We start from the raw sequence: 13,248 nt of genomic DNA on the forward strand, positions 1-13,248 counted from the left end.
TGACCAGGACATAATCGGCGGTCACGCTGCTTGGGGATGGAGTTCCTGGAGCTTGGTAGAAGACTTGGACTTTGTTTCCTTTGGTGAGGATTTTCTCCACCTTGCGGTTGAACTGCACGACGTTGGGCAGAGCTTTGTGGAAGGCTTTGGGGAGGAGGTCAAAGCCCCCCGTGATTTCCTCAAGCCTGGTGGGGAAGAAGAAGAATGAAGGAGATGAAGAAGATGATGAAAAAGATGGAGGAGGAGGAGGAGAAGAAGAAGAGGAGGAGGAGAAGAAGAAGAAGAGGAGAAGGAGAAGAATAAGAAGAGGAGGAGGAGAAGAAGAAGAGGAGGAGGAGAAGAAGGAGGAGGAGGTAGAAGAGGAGGAGGAGGAGGAGGAGGAGGAGGAGGAGGAGGAGGAGGAGGAGGAGGAGGAGGAGGAGGAGGAGGAGGAGGAGGAGAAGAAGAAGAAGAGGAGGAGAAGAAGGAGAAGGAGGTAGAAGAGGAGGAGGAGGAGAAGAAGAAGAGGAGGAGGAGAAGAAGGAGAAGAAGAGGAGGAGGAGAAGAAGGAGAAGAAGAGGAGAAGGAGAAGGAGAAGAAGAGGAGGAGGAGAAGAAGGAGAAGAAGAGGAGAAGGAGAAAAAGGAGAAGGAGGAGAAGGAGGAGGAGGAGAAGGAGGAGGAGGAGGAGGAGAAGGAGGAGAAGAGGAGAAGGAGAAGAAGGAGAAGGAGGAGAAGGAGGAGGAGGAGGAGAAGAAGGAGGAGGAGGAGAAGAAGGAGGAGAAGAAGGAGAAAAGAAGGAGAAGAAGAAGTTTTTGATGAAGAAGATGAAGATGAAGAAGTTGTTGATGAAGAAGATGAAAATGAAGATAGTGAAGGAAAGACTTTGAGGTTTAGGAAGTGGAAAATGGCTTCTTCATGATGCTACCAACCCTTGGTGGCCCTTTGAGTCAGGATTCCTGGGCAGCCATTGAAATGCCAGGGAAATGTCCTCTTCAGGGTGGAAGCTCAGGGTTTGACCCAGGAGATCCGTTCTTACCTCTCGTCAGAGAAGACATCAAAGTCCCACAGTGAGGCGAGGAAGGACAAATAAAACCCCGAGTCCTCGTTCATCAGGTCACCAATCATCTCAACTGCTCCTCGGCTCAGGTTTCCCACTTTGATCAAATACTCCTGGAGAAGCCCAGAAGAAGACACAGAGCCTGGTGTTGGCACCTCGAGCCCAAAGTCAACGTCCTGCTGCCTCCTCCTTGCTCCTCCTCCCCTCTCTCCTTCCTTCACCACCACCAGGGCCTAAACTTGACACCCAGACCTTTACCTTGATGGAGTAGGAGTCATATTCAGCCAGGAATTTCTTGCAGTTTGTTGCCTGGAAGGTCTTGAAAGCCTGGAGAGGACACATTGAGACATTCCTGAGGGCTTTGGGCCCTCCCCTGGCCCACCACAACCTTTGGGGCCCTTCCTCGGCCCAAGAGGGGCTTGGGGCCTCCTGTGGACCATCATGCAGATGAGGGCCCACAACATCTCAGAGGCAAGAGCCTGTTGAGAGGTCTCTTGAAGAAGAAGATGAGGAAGAAGATGAAGAAAAAGATGGAGAAGAAGAAGATGGAGATGAAGAAGAACATGGAGATGAAAAAGAAGATGAAGAAGAAGGTGAAGATGGAGAAGAAGAAGATGAAGAAGAAGAAGGTGAAGATGGAGAAGATGGAGATGAAGAAGATGAAAATGGAGAAGAAGAAGATGAAGCTGAAGAAGAGGCTGAAGAAGAAGAAAAAGATGGAGAAGAAGGAGATGGAGATGAAGAAGAAAATGAAGATGAAGAAGGAGAAGAAGAAGAAGAGGATGGAGAAGAGGATGAAGATGGAGAAGATGAAGAAGAAGATGGAGAAGGAGATGAAGATGGAGAAGGAGAAGAAGAAGAAGAGGCTGAAGAAGAAGATGAAGAAAAAGATGGAGAAGAAGAAGAACATGGAGATGAAGAAGAAGATGAAGATGGAGAAGAAGAAAATGAAGGGGGTGAGGATGAAGAAGAAGATGGAGAAGAAGAAGAAGGTGAAGATGGAGAAGATGGAGATGAAGAAGATGAAAATGGAGAAGAAGAAGATAAAGCTGAAGAAGAGGCTGAAGAAGAAGAAAAAGATGGAGAAGAAGGAGATGGAGATGAAGAAGAAGATGAAGAAGAAGATGGAGAAGAAGATGAAGATGGAGAAGGAGAAGAAGAAGAAGAGGCTGAAGAAGAAGATGAAGAAAAAGATGGAGAAGAAGAAGATGGAGAAGAAGAAGATGGAGAAGAAGAAGATGGAGAAGAAGAAGATGGAGAAGAAGAAGATGGAGATGAAGAAAATGGAGATGAAGAAGAAGATGAAGATGGAGAAGAAGAAAATGAAGGGGGTGAGGATGAAGAAGAAGATGGAGAAGAAGATGAAGATGGAGAAGGAGAAGATGAGGAAGAAGGTGAGGATGAAGAAGAAGGTGAAGAAGGTTGCTGGAAGGTGACCACCTACCTTGCCCAGGGTTTCTCTGTAGAGCTGGGTAGCACTCTTGCCTTTCTCTGATGGCCTCACGGGGTAGTTGAGGACATCAGGGTTCCGATCCACGTCCTTGGTCCGGGCCCGAGTGCCCCTCACGAGGTACCACGTGTTGGGGTCGTTCTGGAGGAAGGGGTTGAGCTTCAGACCAAACTGACGAATGTATTCATGGACCAGCCTGGAAACCAAGAGACCACGTGAGGACAAATCCTTGAAAGAACCCAAATCCCACCCCCCCGAGAAGACACGAGAAGCCCCAAGAGACATTTGTCCATTTTTTTTGGTTTCTTGAAGTTGTTCTGTCTGCTCCCAACGTGGTGGAGCAACCATGGGGCTCTGGGGGAAGGTCCTCTCCAGCTTCTGGTCTCTCTCCAGCTGCTGTTTGCACAAGGATGTCCTCAGGAGGAAGAGCAGAAGATTCCTCACGGCTCCAACCATTCCCCTTGGCATGTGGTGAGGTTGGGGACCCACCTAGAGGGTGAGGTTGGGGAACCACCTAGAGGGTGAGGTTGGGGACCCACCTAGAGCCTCTCCCAGGAGCTGATGACTGAGCCCTCTTTGACTTCACCCTCTTGGGGTGCCCAACAGAACTCCATCTGTCTTCTGCTGTCATCACTTCCAAAGGAGAGGTCACCATCCATGGACACCTCCCCGAGGTGAGAAGTTCCTCCCTCACCCTCCCAACTCAAAGCAAGGTCATCTTCTGGTTTGGGTTTGTTGTTTTTGGGTTTTTTTGTGGGTTTTTTTGTGTGTGTGTCCCAAACTTCCTGCTCCACCCCGACCCCGTTCCTCACCAGGAGATGGTCCCTCGCATGAGCACGGCTGAGAGGAAGAAGAAGAAGAGGAGAAGAAGGAGAAGAAGGAGAAGGAGAAAAGGAGAAGGAGAAGGAGAAGGAGAAGGAGAAGGAGGAGGAGAAGGAGAAAAGGAGGAGAAGGAGGAGAAGGAGGAGAAGGAGGAGAAGGAGAAAGATGAAGAGAAGGAGAAGGAGAAGGAGAAAGAGGAGGAGAAGGAGAAGGAGAAGGAGAAGGAGAAGGAGAAGGAGGAGGAGGAGGAGGAGGAGGAGAAGGAGAAGGAGAAAGAGGAGGAGAAGGAGAAGGAGAAGGAGAAGGAGAAGGAGAAGGAGAAGGAGAAGGAGAAGGAGAAGGAGAAGAAGGAGAAAGAGGAGGAGAAGGAGAAGGAGAAGGAGAAGGAGAAGGAGGAGGAGGAGGAGGAGAAGGAGAAGGAGAAGGAGAAGGAGAAGGAGAAGGAGAAGGAGAAGGAGAAGGAGAAGGAGAAGGAGAAGGAGAAGGAGAAGGAGAAGGAGAAGGAGAAGGAGAAGGAGAAGAAGGAGAAGGAGGAGGAGAAGAAGGAGAAGGAGAAGGAGAAGGAGAAGGAGAAGGAGAAGGAGAAGGAGAAGGAGAAGGAGAAGGAGAAGGAGAAGGAGAAGGAGAAGGAGAAGGAGAAGGAGAAGACGGGGCCTCACCTGTGCTTGCTGGGCAGGCGCATGGCTCCCAGCTCCACGTACCAATCCTGACCCTCGGGCCGGTAGGTCATGATCCTCCCACCCACCCTGTTGCTCCTCTCCAGGATAGTCACCTACAAACCAAGGGGGAGGTGCCAGAGGTTCAGACAATTCCCCGAGGAATCGGTTCAGCGACAAACCCCAGGCCAGGGGCACGCGCGGCGTCGGCATTCGCGGCCCGGGTGGTGGGACAAGATGGCTACTGAAGCATCTGTAGATCCAAACCTCCCACTCTACTGGCCGAGAACCTTCAACCTCCAAGGAGGTTTCTCTCTCACTCTACTGGCCAAGAACCTTCAACCTCCAAGGAGGTTTCTCCCTCCCTGACTTCTGTGTCCCGTTTGGACACCTCCTCTTGGCTGAGAAGGGTCCTGGTGTTGGGTCAGATCTTCTCTTGACTGGAAGGCTTTGGATAACAGCCAGGAGAAGGCACCAACCTGTCCCTCCACCTCTCTGAAGCCTTCTGGGAAGCTCATGGGTTTGAATTTTGGCTTTCACCTTTGGGATGGTCCAAGACAAGTTTTGAGACCCACCCCCCCAAGACAACCTTCTGCTTTAAGGCAGGGTTTGGAGGTTGTGTTGAGAGTTGTGTTGGTTGGTCTACAGCCAAGGATGGCACCAACTGGGCTGTGAGGGTACAACGAGTTGGAGAACTCCAGAACCTGAGGCTGGAGGGGTCTAACCCAACCTCCACCTCCAAGGGTGTCCCAGGGCATCCATAGCAATTCCTGACCCCAAAACCCCCTAAAGGACAGAGAAAGAAGATGGCATCTTCTTACCCATGCTGCTGGACTTTGTTTGAGGAACATCTGAAGAACTTCCCCACCCTTTCACCCCACACCCATGGTTGTGAAAACCCAATTTTTATTTTTTCTTTTCTTCCTTCCTTCTCCCACCCCTTCTTCTTCTCCATGCTGGGAGCTCTCTCTTTGGTGTAGGAGACCCAAGAGCACTGGTGGATCTCCTACAACCTCTCACCTTGTGGCCAGCATCTTGGAGAAGCTTCGCTGCTGTCAGCCCACTGATCCCTGCCCCGACGATGACCACGTGGGCTGGACGAGTGGCAGGTTCCAACCCATCTTGGACAATTTTCAGGAGCTCCTCGTAGTCTGGGTCGTGAAGGCAATACTCAGGGTAACATGGGAACCTCTTGGCACTCAGGAGACCTCCGAGCAAGAGGACTTGGAAGAGGACTAAGAGGAGGAGAAGACAAGGAAAGGAGGCAATGATCAACACACGACTCCATTCCTGGAAGCCGAGGAGGGTGGGGACCACACAAAATGGCTCCAAGTCCCTTGGTAAGTCTGCTTTCAGATCACCCGGCGCCGTGATGGAACCCATGACATCGTGTGGGGTCAACAAATGGGATCCTTCTCAGGAGCAATCAAGCCTGGAGATTGGTTTTATGTGTTTTGAGGCTTTTTCATACTCATGGTCTGCCCTGGTGGGCTCCCAGAATGACCTTTGATCAAGCTCCCAAAGCTTCTCAACCAAGAACTGGCACCAACGATGCTCGTTACCCAAGAACCAAGGTGGACTCGTTGGGTTCTTTGGGTTTTTTGGGTTCATTTGGTTTGTTTTTTCCCTTTTCCCAAGAATTCCCAACACTTTTGAGGCCTTTTTGAGAAGGGTGGAAGGAGGAGACAAGAGAAGGCAGCAAGGTGGAGAGATGAGGTGGAGGCGACGGCCAAGGTGGAGCCATTGTGAGGTTTGGAGATGAAAACAGGGGCTGGAACTTCTGGTTTGTCTTTTTTAAGAAGAATTATTTAATTTCTGGGACAACCACCCAGTCAGAAGACCCCTTTCTACCTCAACGTGTTCATAACTTCACAGGAAAAGGAAGTTTGAGGAGAAACCACCCTGACTTTGGGTTTGGGGTTTTTTTGGGGGGATTTCTGCTCTCCAAATGAACTCCAGAGTGACTTTCATTTTCTTTTCCTGTCCCCCGAGGCTGCCTGGTTTCCTTCCAAGAAAATAAATCCTTCAGAAACCAGAACCTGAGTTATTTTTCTCCTGGCAAATCCCCTTTTTTTGGGTTTTTGGGGTTTTTTTACTAGGAAAGACCCAAATCTGCTCGCCCACCACCCCTGCCAAGTGGAGCTTCAGATGACCAGGAGATGATGAGAAAATAAAACCCCAAAGGAGCTTTGTAGTTCCGTTGCCAGGAGGTGACACAGAGGCAGATGTTGCACCAGGTGAGAGGACAGGGGTGGAAAAGAAGAGACCTGAAGGTTGAAGATGAAGAAAACCCAAGAGCCAAGAGAGGTGAAGCTTCAGGGGAGAGTCACTCACCGATCTTTGTCATCGTTCCAGGAGGAGGAGGTGTCCTCTGCTGAGCTTTGCTCTCATTTTATACCCTGCCTTCCTCCAGAAAAAAAAAAAAAAACCAACTAAAAACACCAAGACAAGGAACTCAACCTCGATGTGGTGGGGCCAACCAATGGGAGCACCCCAGTAGAATGCAAATTGGGCCGGAGAAGAGGAACCCACAATTTAGGATGTTGTTGTTCTTCTTCTCCTACAAAAGTGGGTGGGTTTTTTTTCTTCTTCTTTCTTTACTCACAGCTTTTGGCCATCAGCCAGGAAGCCCAATTTGAAGAAGTGTCATTAAGAGAAGACAATAAAGAACTTGACCCCACCCTTCTCCTGGAAGGGCTGAGAACTTCCCAGCGTGGAAAAAAAAAAAAAAAATGAAGCTTGGGGTTTGGATTTCCTTGTCCTACTCAAAGGGCCTCATTAAACCCTTCTAATTCTCCTGAGGTTCCACCTGCATCCCCAGGTGACCTCCAAATATCCAAGATGTCCTTGGTGAGGAAAACGGGAACGTCCAGGTGCAACTCATCTGCTGGATTGCCCAGTTTGGGGTTTGATTTGGTCTCCTTTGGTGCCTTCACCCAAACTCCTGTCTAGAACTTCACCATCGGGATTTCTCCCACCCAACTCTCAACAATGTTGAGGTTTTTTGGGGTTTTTTAAACCATAAATGAGGCCAGAGGAGGCCAGGGGGATGATCCAAGGGCTGGAGTAGCCCTTCTCTGGAGATAGATTGAGAGAGTTGGGTTTTTTGGAGGAAAGAAGACCTGGGATGGCCCAGGTTGTCCCCAAAAGCTCTGGCTGCCCCATTCCTTGAAGTGTTGAAGGCCAAGTTGGATGGGGCTTGGAGCAACCTGGGCTGCTGGGAGGTTCCACCCCATGGCAGGGGGGTTGGGACTTGATGGTCTTGAAGGTCCCTTCCAACCATTCTGTGAGAAATCATCTCAAGGACTTCAGGACCATTGAGTCCAGCTCCTCAAAGTTGAAGTTTGGAGAACTGCTGAAGCCACCAATAACCCCTGGCCTCAACCTTTCCATCTCTGGGATCTCTGTCTTCTGGTGGATTTGTGAGCAGGACACTGGGGTTTTGGGGTGGTGTCTTCATGGAAGAAACCACCCCAAGTGTCAGGTCTTGTCCAAGGATGTCCTTACTGATGGGGTGTGGAGGTCTTTTTCCACCAGGGTGGAGATCTTGTGGTCCTCCCCCACCCCAGGTTCTCAGTGTTGCTGCTGGGCTGACCAAGGAGGTCCCATCATGCTTCAACCCCACCTTGGGGGCACCACCCATCCAAAAGCTCTTCCTTGAGGGGGTTGACTCCAGGGCTTTTCCCTCCATCAAAGCCAAATCAGGACCTGAGTCTCTGCATCCAGCTCGTGTCCACGGGTTGGTTCCTCCTTGCTCCTCATGAGAACTTCCCTCAGGACCTCCCTTCTCAGAAGAACTGAAGGATGGCATGAGTTTTCTTGAGCTTTAAGTTCTGGAGAACTTAAGAACCCACCAGTGTGGGTCAGCTGGAACACTTGAGAAGGACAAAGGTTTCATTTTTCAGCAAAAGAAACAAAAACAAAAAAACCCAAAAAAACCTTCCCTGCCTTTTGGTCTAAACTTCTTGGGATACTCCTTCTCCCTTTTGGACCACACCCAGAACCCTTTGTAGATCCTCCTTATCTCTTTGGATCACATCCAGAACTTTTGTAAGTCCTCCTTATCCCTTTGGATTGTATCCAGAACCCCTGAAGATCCTCCTCCTCCCTTTGGACCACATCCAGAACTTCTGTAAGTCCTCCTTATCCTTTTGGATCATATCCAGGACCTCTGGAGATCCTTCTCCTCCCTTTGAGCCACATCAAGAACTTCTGTAAGTCCTCCTTATCCTTTTGGATCGTATCCAGGACCTCTGGAGATCCTCCTCCTCCCTTTGAGCCACATCCAGAACTTCTGTAAGTCCTCCTTATCCTTTTGGATCATATCCAGGACCTCTGGAGATCCTTCTCCTCCCTTTGGACCACATCCAGAACTTCTTTAAGTCCTCCTCATCCTTTTGGATCATATCCAGGACCCCTGAAGATCCTCCTCCTCCTTTTGAGCCACATCCAGAACTTCTGTAAGTCCTCCTCATCCTTTTGGATCATATCCAAGACCCCTGAAGATCCTCCTCCTCCCTTTGGACCACATCCAGAACTTCTGTAAGTCCTCCTTATCCCTTGGGATCACATCCAGAACTTCTGTAAATCCTCCTTATCCCTTTGGATCATATCCAGGACCTCTGGAGATCCTCCTCCTCCCTTTGAGCCACATCCAGAACTTCTGTAAGTCCTCCTTATCCCTTGGGATCATACGCAGAACTTCTCTAAGTCCTCCTTATCCTTTTGGATCATATCCAGGACCTCTGGAGATCCTTCTCCTCCTTTTGGACCACATCCAGAACTTCTGTGAATCCTCCTCATCCTTTTGGATCATATCCAAGACCCCTGGAGACCCTTCTCCTCCCTTTGGACCACATCCAGAACTTCTGTAAGTCCTCCTTATCCCTTGGGACCACATCCAGAACTTCTGTAAGTCCTCCTTATCCCTTTGGATCATATCCAGGACCTCTGGAGATCCTCCTCCTCCTTTTGGACCACATCCAGAACTTCTGTGAATCCTCCTCATCCTTTTGGATCATATCCAAGACCCCTGGAGACCCTTCTCCTCCCTTTGGACCACATCCAGAACTTCTGTAAGTCCTCCTTATCCCTTGGGACCACATCCAGAACTTCTGTAAGTCCTCCTTATCCCTTTGGATCATATCCAGGACCTCTGTGAATCCTCCTTATCCTTTTGGATCATATCCAAGACCCCTGGAGATCCTCCTCCTCCCTTTGAGCCACATCCAGAACTTCTTTAAGTCCTCCTTATCCTTTTGGATCATATCCAAGACCCCTGGAGACCCTTCTCCTCCCTTTGGACCATATCCAGAACTTCTCTAAGTCCTCCTTATCCTTTTGGATCATATCCAGGACCTCTGGAGATCCTCTTCCTCCTCCCCTTGGAGCACAACCTGGTTTTGGGTGTGATTTTTTTTTTTATTTGGTGATGACCACTGTTTTCCTGGTGGCTTTTTTTCCCTCTGCTTTGATGACACCCCAAGCACCCCTGTGTCATGGTTTTGTTGGTTTTTTTTTTGGGCGAAGCAACCTTGGAGAAGAGATTGAGGGATGACACGAAGAAGAAGGAGAAGAAGAAGAAGAAGCCACCGGGATACGTGTTCCTGAGCCAGGAGAAGCTTTAGGAGAACAATGGGGATTGATCCATCCAGGATTAGGACACATGTTGGAACAAGTTGCTTGGAGATCATCTCCCAGATGACAAAGGGGTTGATTGTCTGAGAACAAAGCCTCCAAAGTTGCTCCTCCCATCTTCCCGCTGCTTCCTTGGAAGACGCCGGGAAACGGCGTTGTCTTCTCCCCACCCGTGGTGACACGAAGCTTCCCAGAAGGACAATGGAGAGGGGTCACCACCCAAGGGAGGCAGCTGGTGAGGGGTGGGATGGAGGGAGAGGGGGAAGGAGAAGGAGGAGAAAAAGGAGAAGAGGGGAAAAGAAGAAGGGGAATGAAGGAGAAGAAGGAGGAGAAGGAGAAGGAGGAGAAGGAGGAGGAGAATGAAGGAGAATGAAGGAGAAGAAGGAGGAGAAGGAGGAGAAGGAGAAGGAGAAGGAGAAGGAGAAGGAGAAGGAGAAGGAGAAGGAGAAGGAGAAGGAGAAGGAAAAGGAGAAGGAGAAGGAGAAGGAGAAGGAGAAGGAGAAGGAGAAGGAGAAGGAGAAGGAGAAGGAGAAGGAGAAGGAGGAGAATGAAGGAGGAGAAGGAGGAGAAGGAGGAGAAGGAGGAGAAGGAGGAGAAAAGGAGAGGGAGAGGGAGAAGAAGAAGGAGAAGGAGAAGGAGAAGAATGAAGGAGAAGAAGGAGGAGAAGGAGAAGGAGAAGGAGGAGAATGAAGGAGAAGAAGGAGGAGAAGGAGAAGAAGAAGAAGAAGGAGAAAAAGGAGGAGAGGGAGAAGAAGGAGAAGGAGAAAAAAGAGAAGAGGGAGAAGAAGGAGGAGAAGAAGGAGAAGGGGAAGGAGAAAAGGAGAGGGAGGAGAAGGAGAAGAAGGAGAATGAAGGAGAAGAAGGAGGAGAAGAAGAAGAAGGAGAAGGAGAAGGAGAAGGAGAAGGAGAAGGAGAAGGAGAAGGAGAAGGAGAAGGAGAAGGAGAAGGAGAAGGAGAAGAGAAGAGAAGAGAAGAGAAGAGAAGAGAAGAGAAGAGAAGAGAAGAGAAGAGAAGAGAAAGAAACAATGAATGCACAAAGGGGAGGAAGAAGTGCCCATAGTTTGGTCCTCCAGCCCCAGACGTTGGTGTAGGCCCTCAACTGCATCTCTGATGGTTGGATGGAGGGCCCTGAATGGAACGTGGGAGCTGAGGCCTTGGGCAGATGCAAATGAGCCATGGACGTCAAACACCAGGAGGGAAAACCCCAGGGTGTAGCTGGGAGGATTAATTAACAAAGTTATTAATTAACAAAGTCCTGAGGAGACTTTGAAGGTCATGGAAGGTTTCAAACCTTGCAGGCAACCATCAGGGATGGTCCTGGTCAAGAGGGACCCCAATGACCTTCACTGCGCCCTGGTTGGGACTTAGGGGAGGGGTGTTCAACCTGGAGAAGGCTCTGGGGAGACCTTAGAACACCTTCCAATCCCCAAAGTCCCTGCAGGTACCTCCAGGAGGTTCCTCCAAGTCCTTGAAGTCCCTTCAGCTACCTCCAAGACTCCAAAGCCCCTTCAGGTACCTCCAGAAGGTTCCTCCAAGTCCTTGAAGTCCCTTCAGCTACCTCCAAGACTCCAAAGTCCCTTCAGGTACCTCCAGAAGGTTCCTCCAAGACCCAAAAGTCCCTTCAGATACCTCCAGAAGGTTCCTCCAAGTCCTTGAAGTCCCTTCAGCTACCTCCAAGACTCCAAAGTCCCTTCAGGTACCTCCAGAAGGTTCCTCCAAGACCCAAAAGTCCCTTCAGATACCTCCAGGAGGTTCCTCCAATTCCCTGAAGTCCCTTCAGGTACCTCCAAGTCCCTGAAGTCCCTTCAGATACCTCCAGAAGGTTCCTCCAAGTCCCTGAAGTCTCTTCAGGTACCTCCAGGAGGTTCCTCCAAGTCCCTGAAGTCCCTTCAGGTACCTCCAAGCCCCCAAAAACCCTTCACACACCTCCAGGGGGTCCCTCCAAGACCCCAAATTCCCTTCAGATACCTCCAAGACCCCAAAGTCCCTTCAGGTACCTCCAAGACCCCAAAGTCACTTCAGATCCCTCCAGGAGGTTCCTCCAAGTCCCTGAAGTCCCTTCAGCTACCTCCAAGACCCCAAAGTCCCTCCAGGTACCTCCAGCACCTCCTTCTGGTGGAAGGAGTCCAGAAGCTGGGACTGGATGGAAGCTGGGAGGTTGGATTTAGACCCCAAAGTCCCTTCAGGTACTTGCAGGAGGTCCCTCCAAGACCCCAAAGCCCCTTCAGGTACCTCCAAGACCCCAAAGACCCTTCACACACCTCCAGGGGGTCCCTCCAAGACCCCAAAGTCACTTCAGGTACCTCCAGGAGGCCCCTCCAAGACCCCAAAGTCCCTGCAGGTACTTGCAGGAGGTCCCTCCAAGCGCCTGAAGTCCCTTCAGGTACCTCCAAGACCCCAAAGTCCCTTCAGGTACCTCCAGGAGGTTCCTCCAAGTCCCCAAAGTCCCTTCAGGTACCTCCAGGAGGTTCCTCCAAGACCCCAAAGTCCCTTCAGGTACCTCCAGGAGGTTCCTCCAAGTCCCCAAAGTCCCTTCAGGTACCTCCAGGAGGTTCCTCCAAGACCCCAGAGTTCCTTCAGGTACCTCCAGGAGGTTCCTCCAAGTCCCTGAGTTCCTTCAGGTACCTCCAAGACCCCAAAGTCCCTTCAGGTACCTCCAGGAGGTTCCTCCAAGTCCCCAAGGTCCCTCCAGGTACCTCCAAGACCCCAAAGTCCCTCCAGGTACCTCCAGCACCTCCTTCTGGTGGAAGGAGTCCAGAAGCTGGGACTGGATGATCTTAAAGGTGGGGAGGTTGGATTTATGGCAAAAAATCCCCAAACCAACCAAAAAAAAAACCCCAAACCAACTCTTTTTGGTGTCATCAGAGCTAAAACTGAGAAGTTTGGGGTTGGAGGAAGAAAAAAAAAAAAAACAAAAAAAAACTTTCCCTGACCGGGAATCGAACCCGGGCCGCGGCGGTGAGAGCGCCGAATCCTGACCACTAGACCACCAGGGAAGTGATGTCATCAGTGTTTTGGGGTCAATCCATGCGGTTTTGGTTCAGCCATGACCTCAGGGTCCACCAATGATTCCTTGGGGTTCTTCTCTACTCATCCAGCACCATCCTGAGGGCCTCTTCTTCTCTTTGAAGAACATCAAGGAATTCCCAGAAATCCTTCTTCTCCTTTGGGATCATTTCCAGGATTCCTGGGAATGGGGGAAGCTGCAGAAACTCCGCCTCCTCCTTGGAGGTGGAGAGGAAGGAGTTAACTCCTTCTTCCCAGAATCCTGGGCAGGATTTCGGGCTGATTCCCCGTTCTTTTCTCTTTTCCGACACGATTTCCGGGTCCTTTCTCTTCCTCCATGGATTTGGGTTTTCCTTGGGGTTCTTTTTGGGTGGTAAGTGGAGATTCTTCTCTTCCTTCTTTTTCTTCTTTTCCTCAGCATCCACATTTATTTATTTTTTTTAATTTATTTAACCCATTTTGTGCTGAAATCCAAGAAAACCCCAAGGATTTTGGGGCCTTTTCTTTCCGGGTGGGAAAAGCGACCAATTCCTTCCTTCCCCTCCCCTCATTTCCCATCCCCTTTTCCCTCACTTTCAATTGTAGTGAGACAGGACCAGGTGCCCTGAGTTATTGATGAGTGGGTGTGGGTTCACCTGTG

General features: G+C 50.2%; 1 protein-coding gene and 1 non-coding gene across 2 annotated transcripts in view; both read right to left on the reverse strand.

The window, feature by feature from the left end:
• IL4I1 (interleukin 4 induced 1) overlaps nucleotides 1-5,348 on the reverse strand; it is a 7,239-nt gene extending 1,891 nt beyond the window's left edge. Inside the window, exons 1-6 of the mRNA XM_030468730.1 lie at nucleotides 4,986-5,348; nucleotides 3,969-4,081; nucleotides 2,482-2,683; nucleotides 1,296-1,364; nucleotides 1,017-1,150; nucleotides 5-185 (exon numbers count right to left, since the gene is read on the reverse strand). Of these exons, the coding sequence (XP_030324590.1) occupies nucleotides 5-185; nucleotides 1,017-1,150; nucleotides 1,296-1,364; nucleotides 2,482-2,683; nucleotides 3,969-4,081; nucleotides 4,986-5,348 (1,062 nt within the window). The remainder of the gene's footprint in view (nucleotides 1-4; nucleotides 186-1,016; nucleotides 1,151-1,295; nucleotides 1,365-2,481; nucleotides 2,684-3,968; nucleotides 4,082-4,985) is intronic.
• Nucleotides 5,349-12,526: 7,178 nt separating this feature from the next.
• Nucleotides 12,527-12,598, reverse strand: TRNAE-CUC. Its single transcript has one exon. It is a non-coding gene; the product is annotated as a tRNA-Glu (tRNA).
• Nucleotides 12,599-13,248: the final 650 nt, after the last annotated feature.

Source organism: Calypte anna, unplaced genomic scaffold (genome assembly GCF_003957555.1).
Source record: "Calypte anna isolate BGI_N300 unplaced genomic scaffold, bCalAnn1_v1.p scaffold_26_arrow_ctg1, whole genome shotgun sequence".
Lineage (NCBI taxonomy): Eukaryota > Metazoa > Chordata > Aves > Apodiformes > Trochilidae > Calypte > Calypte anna.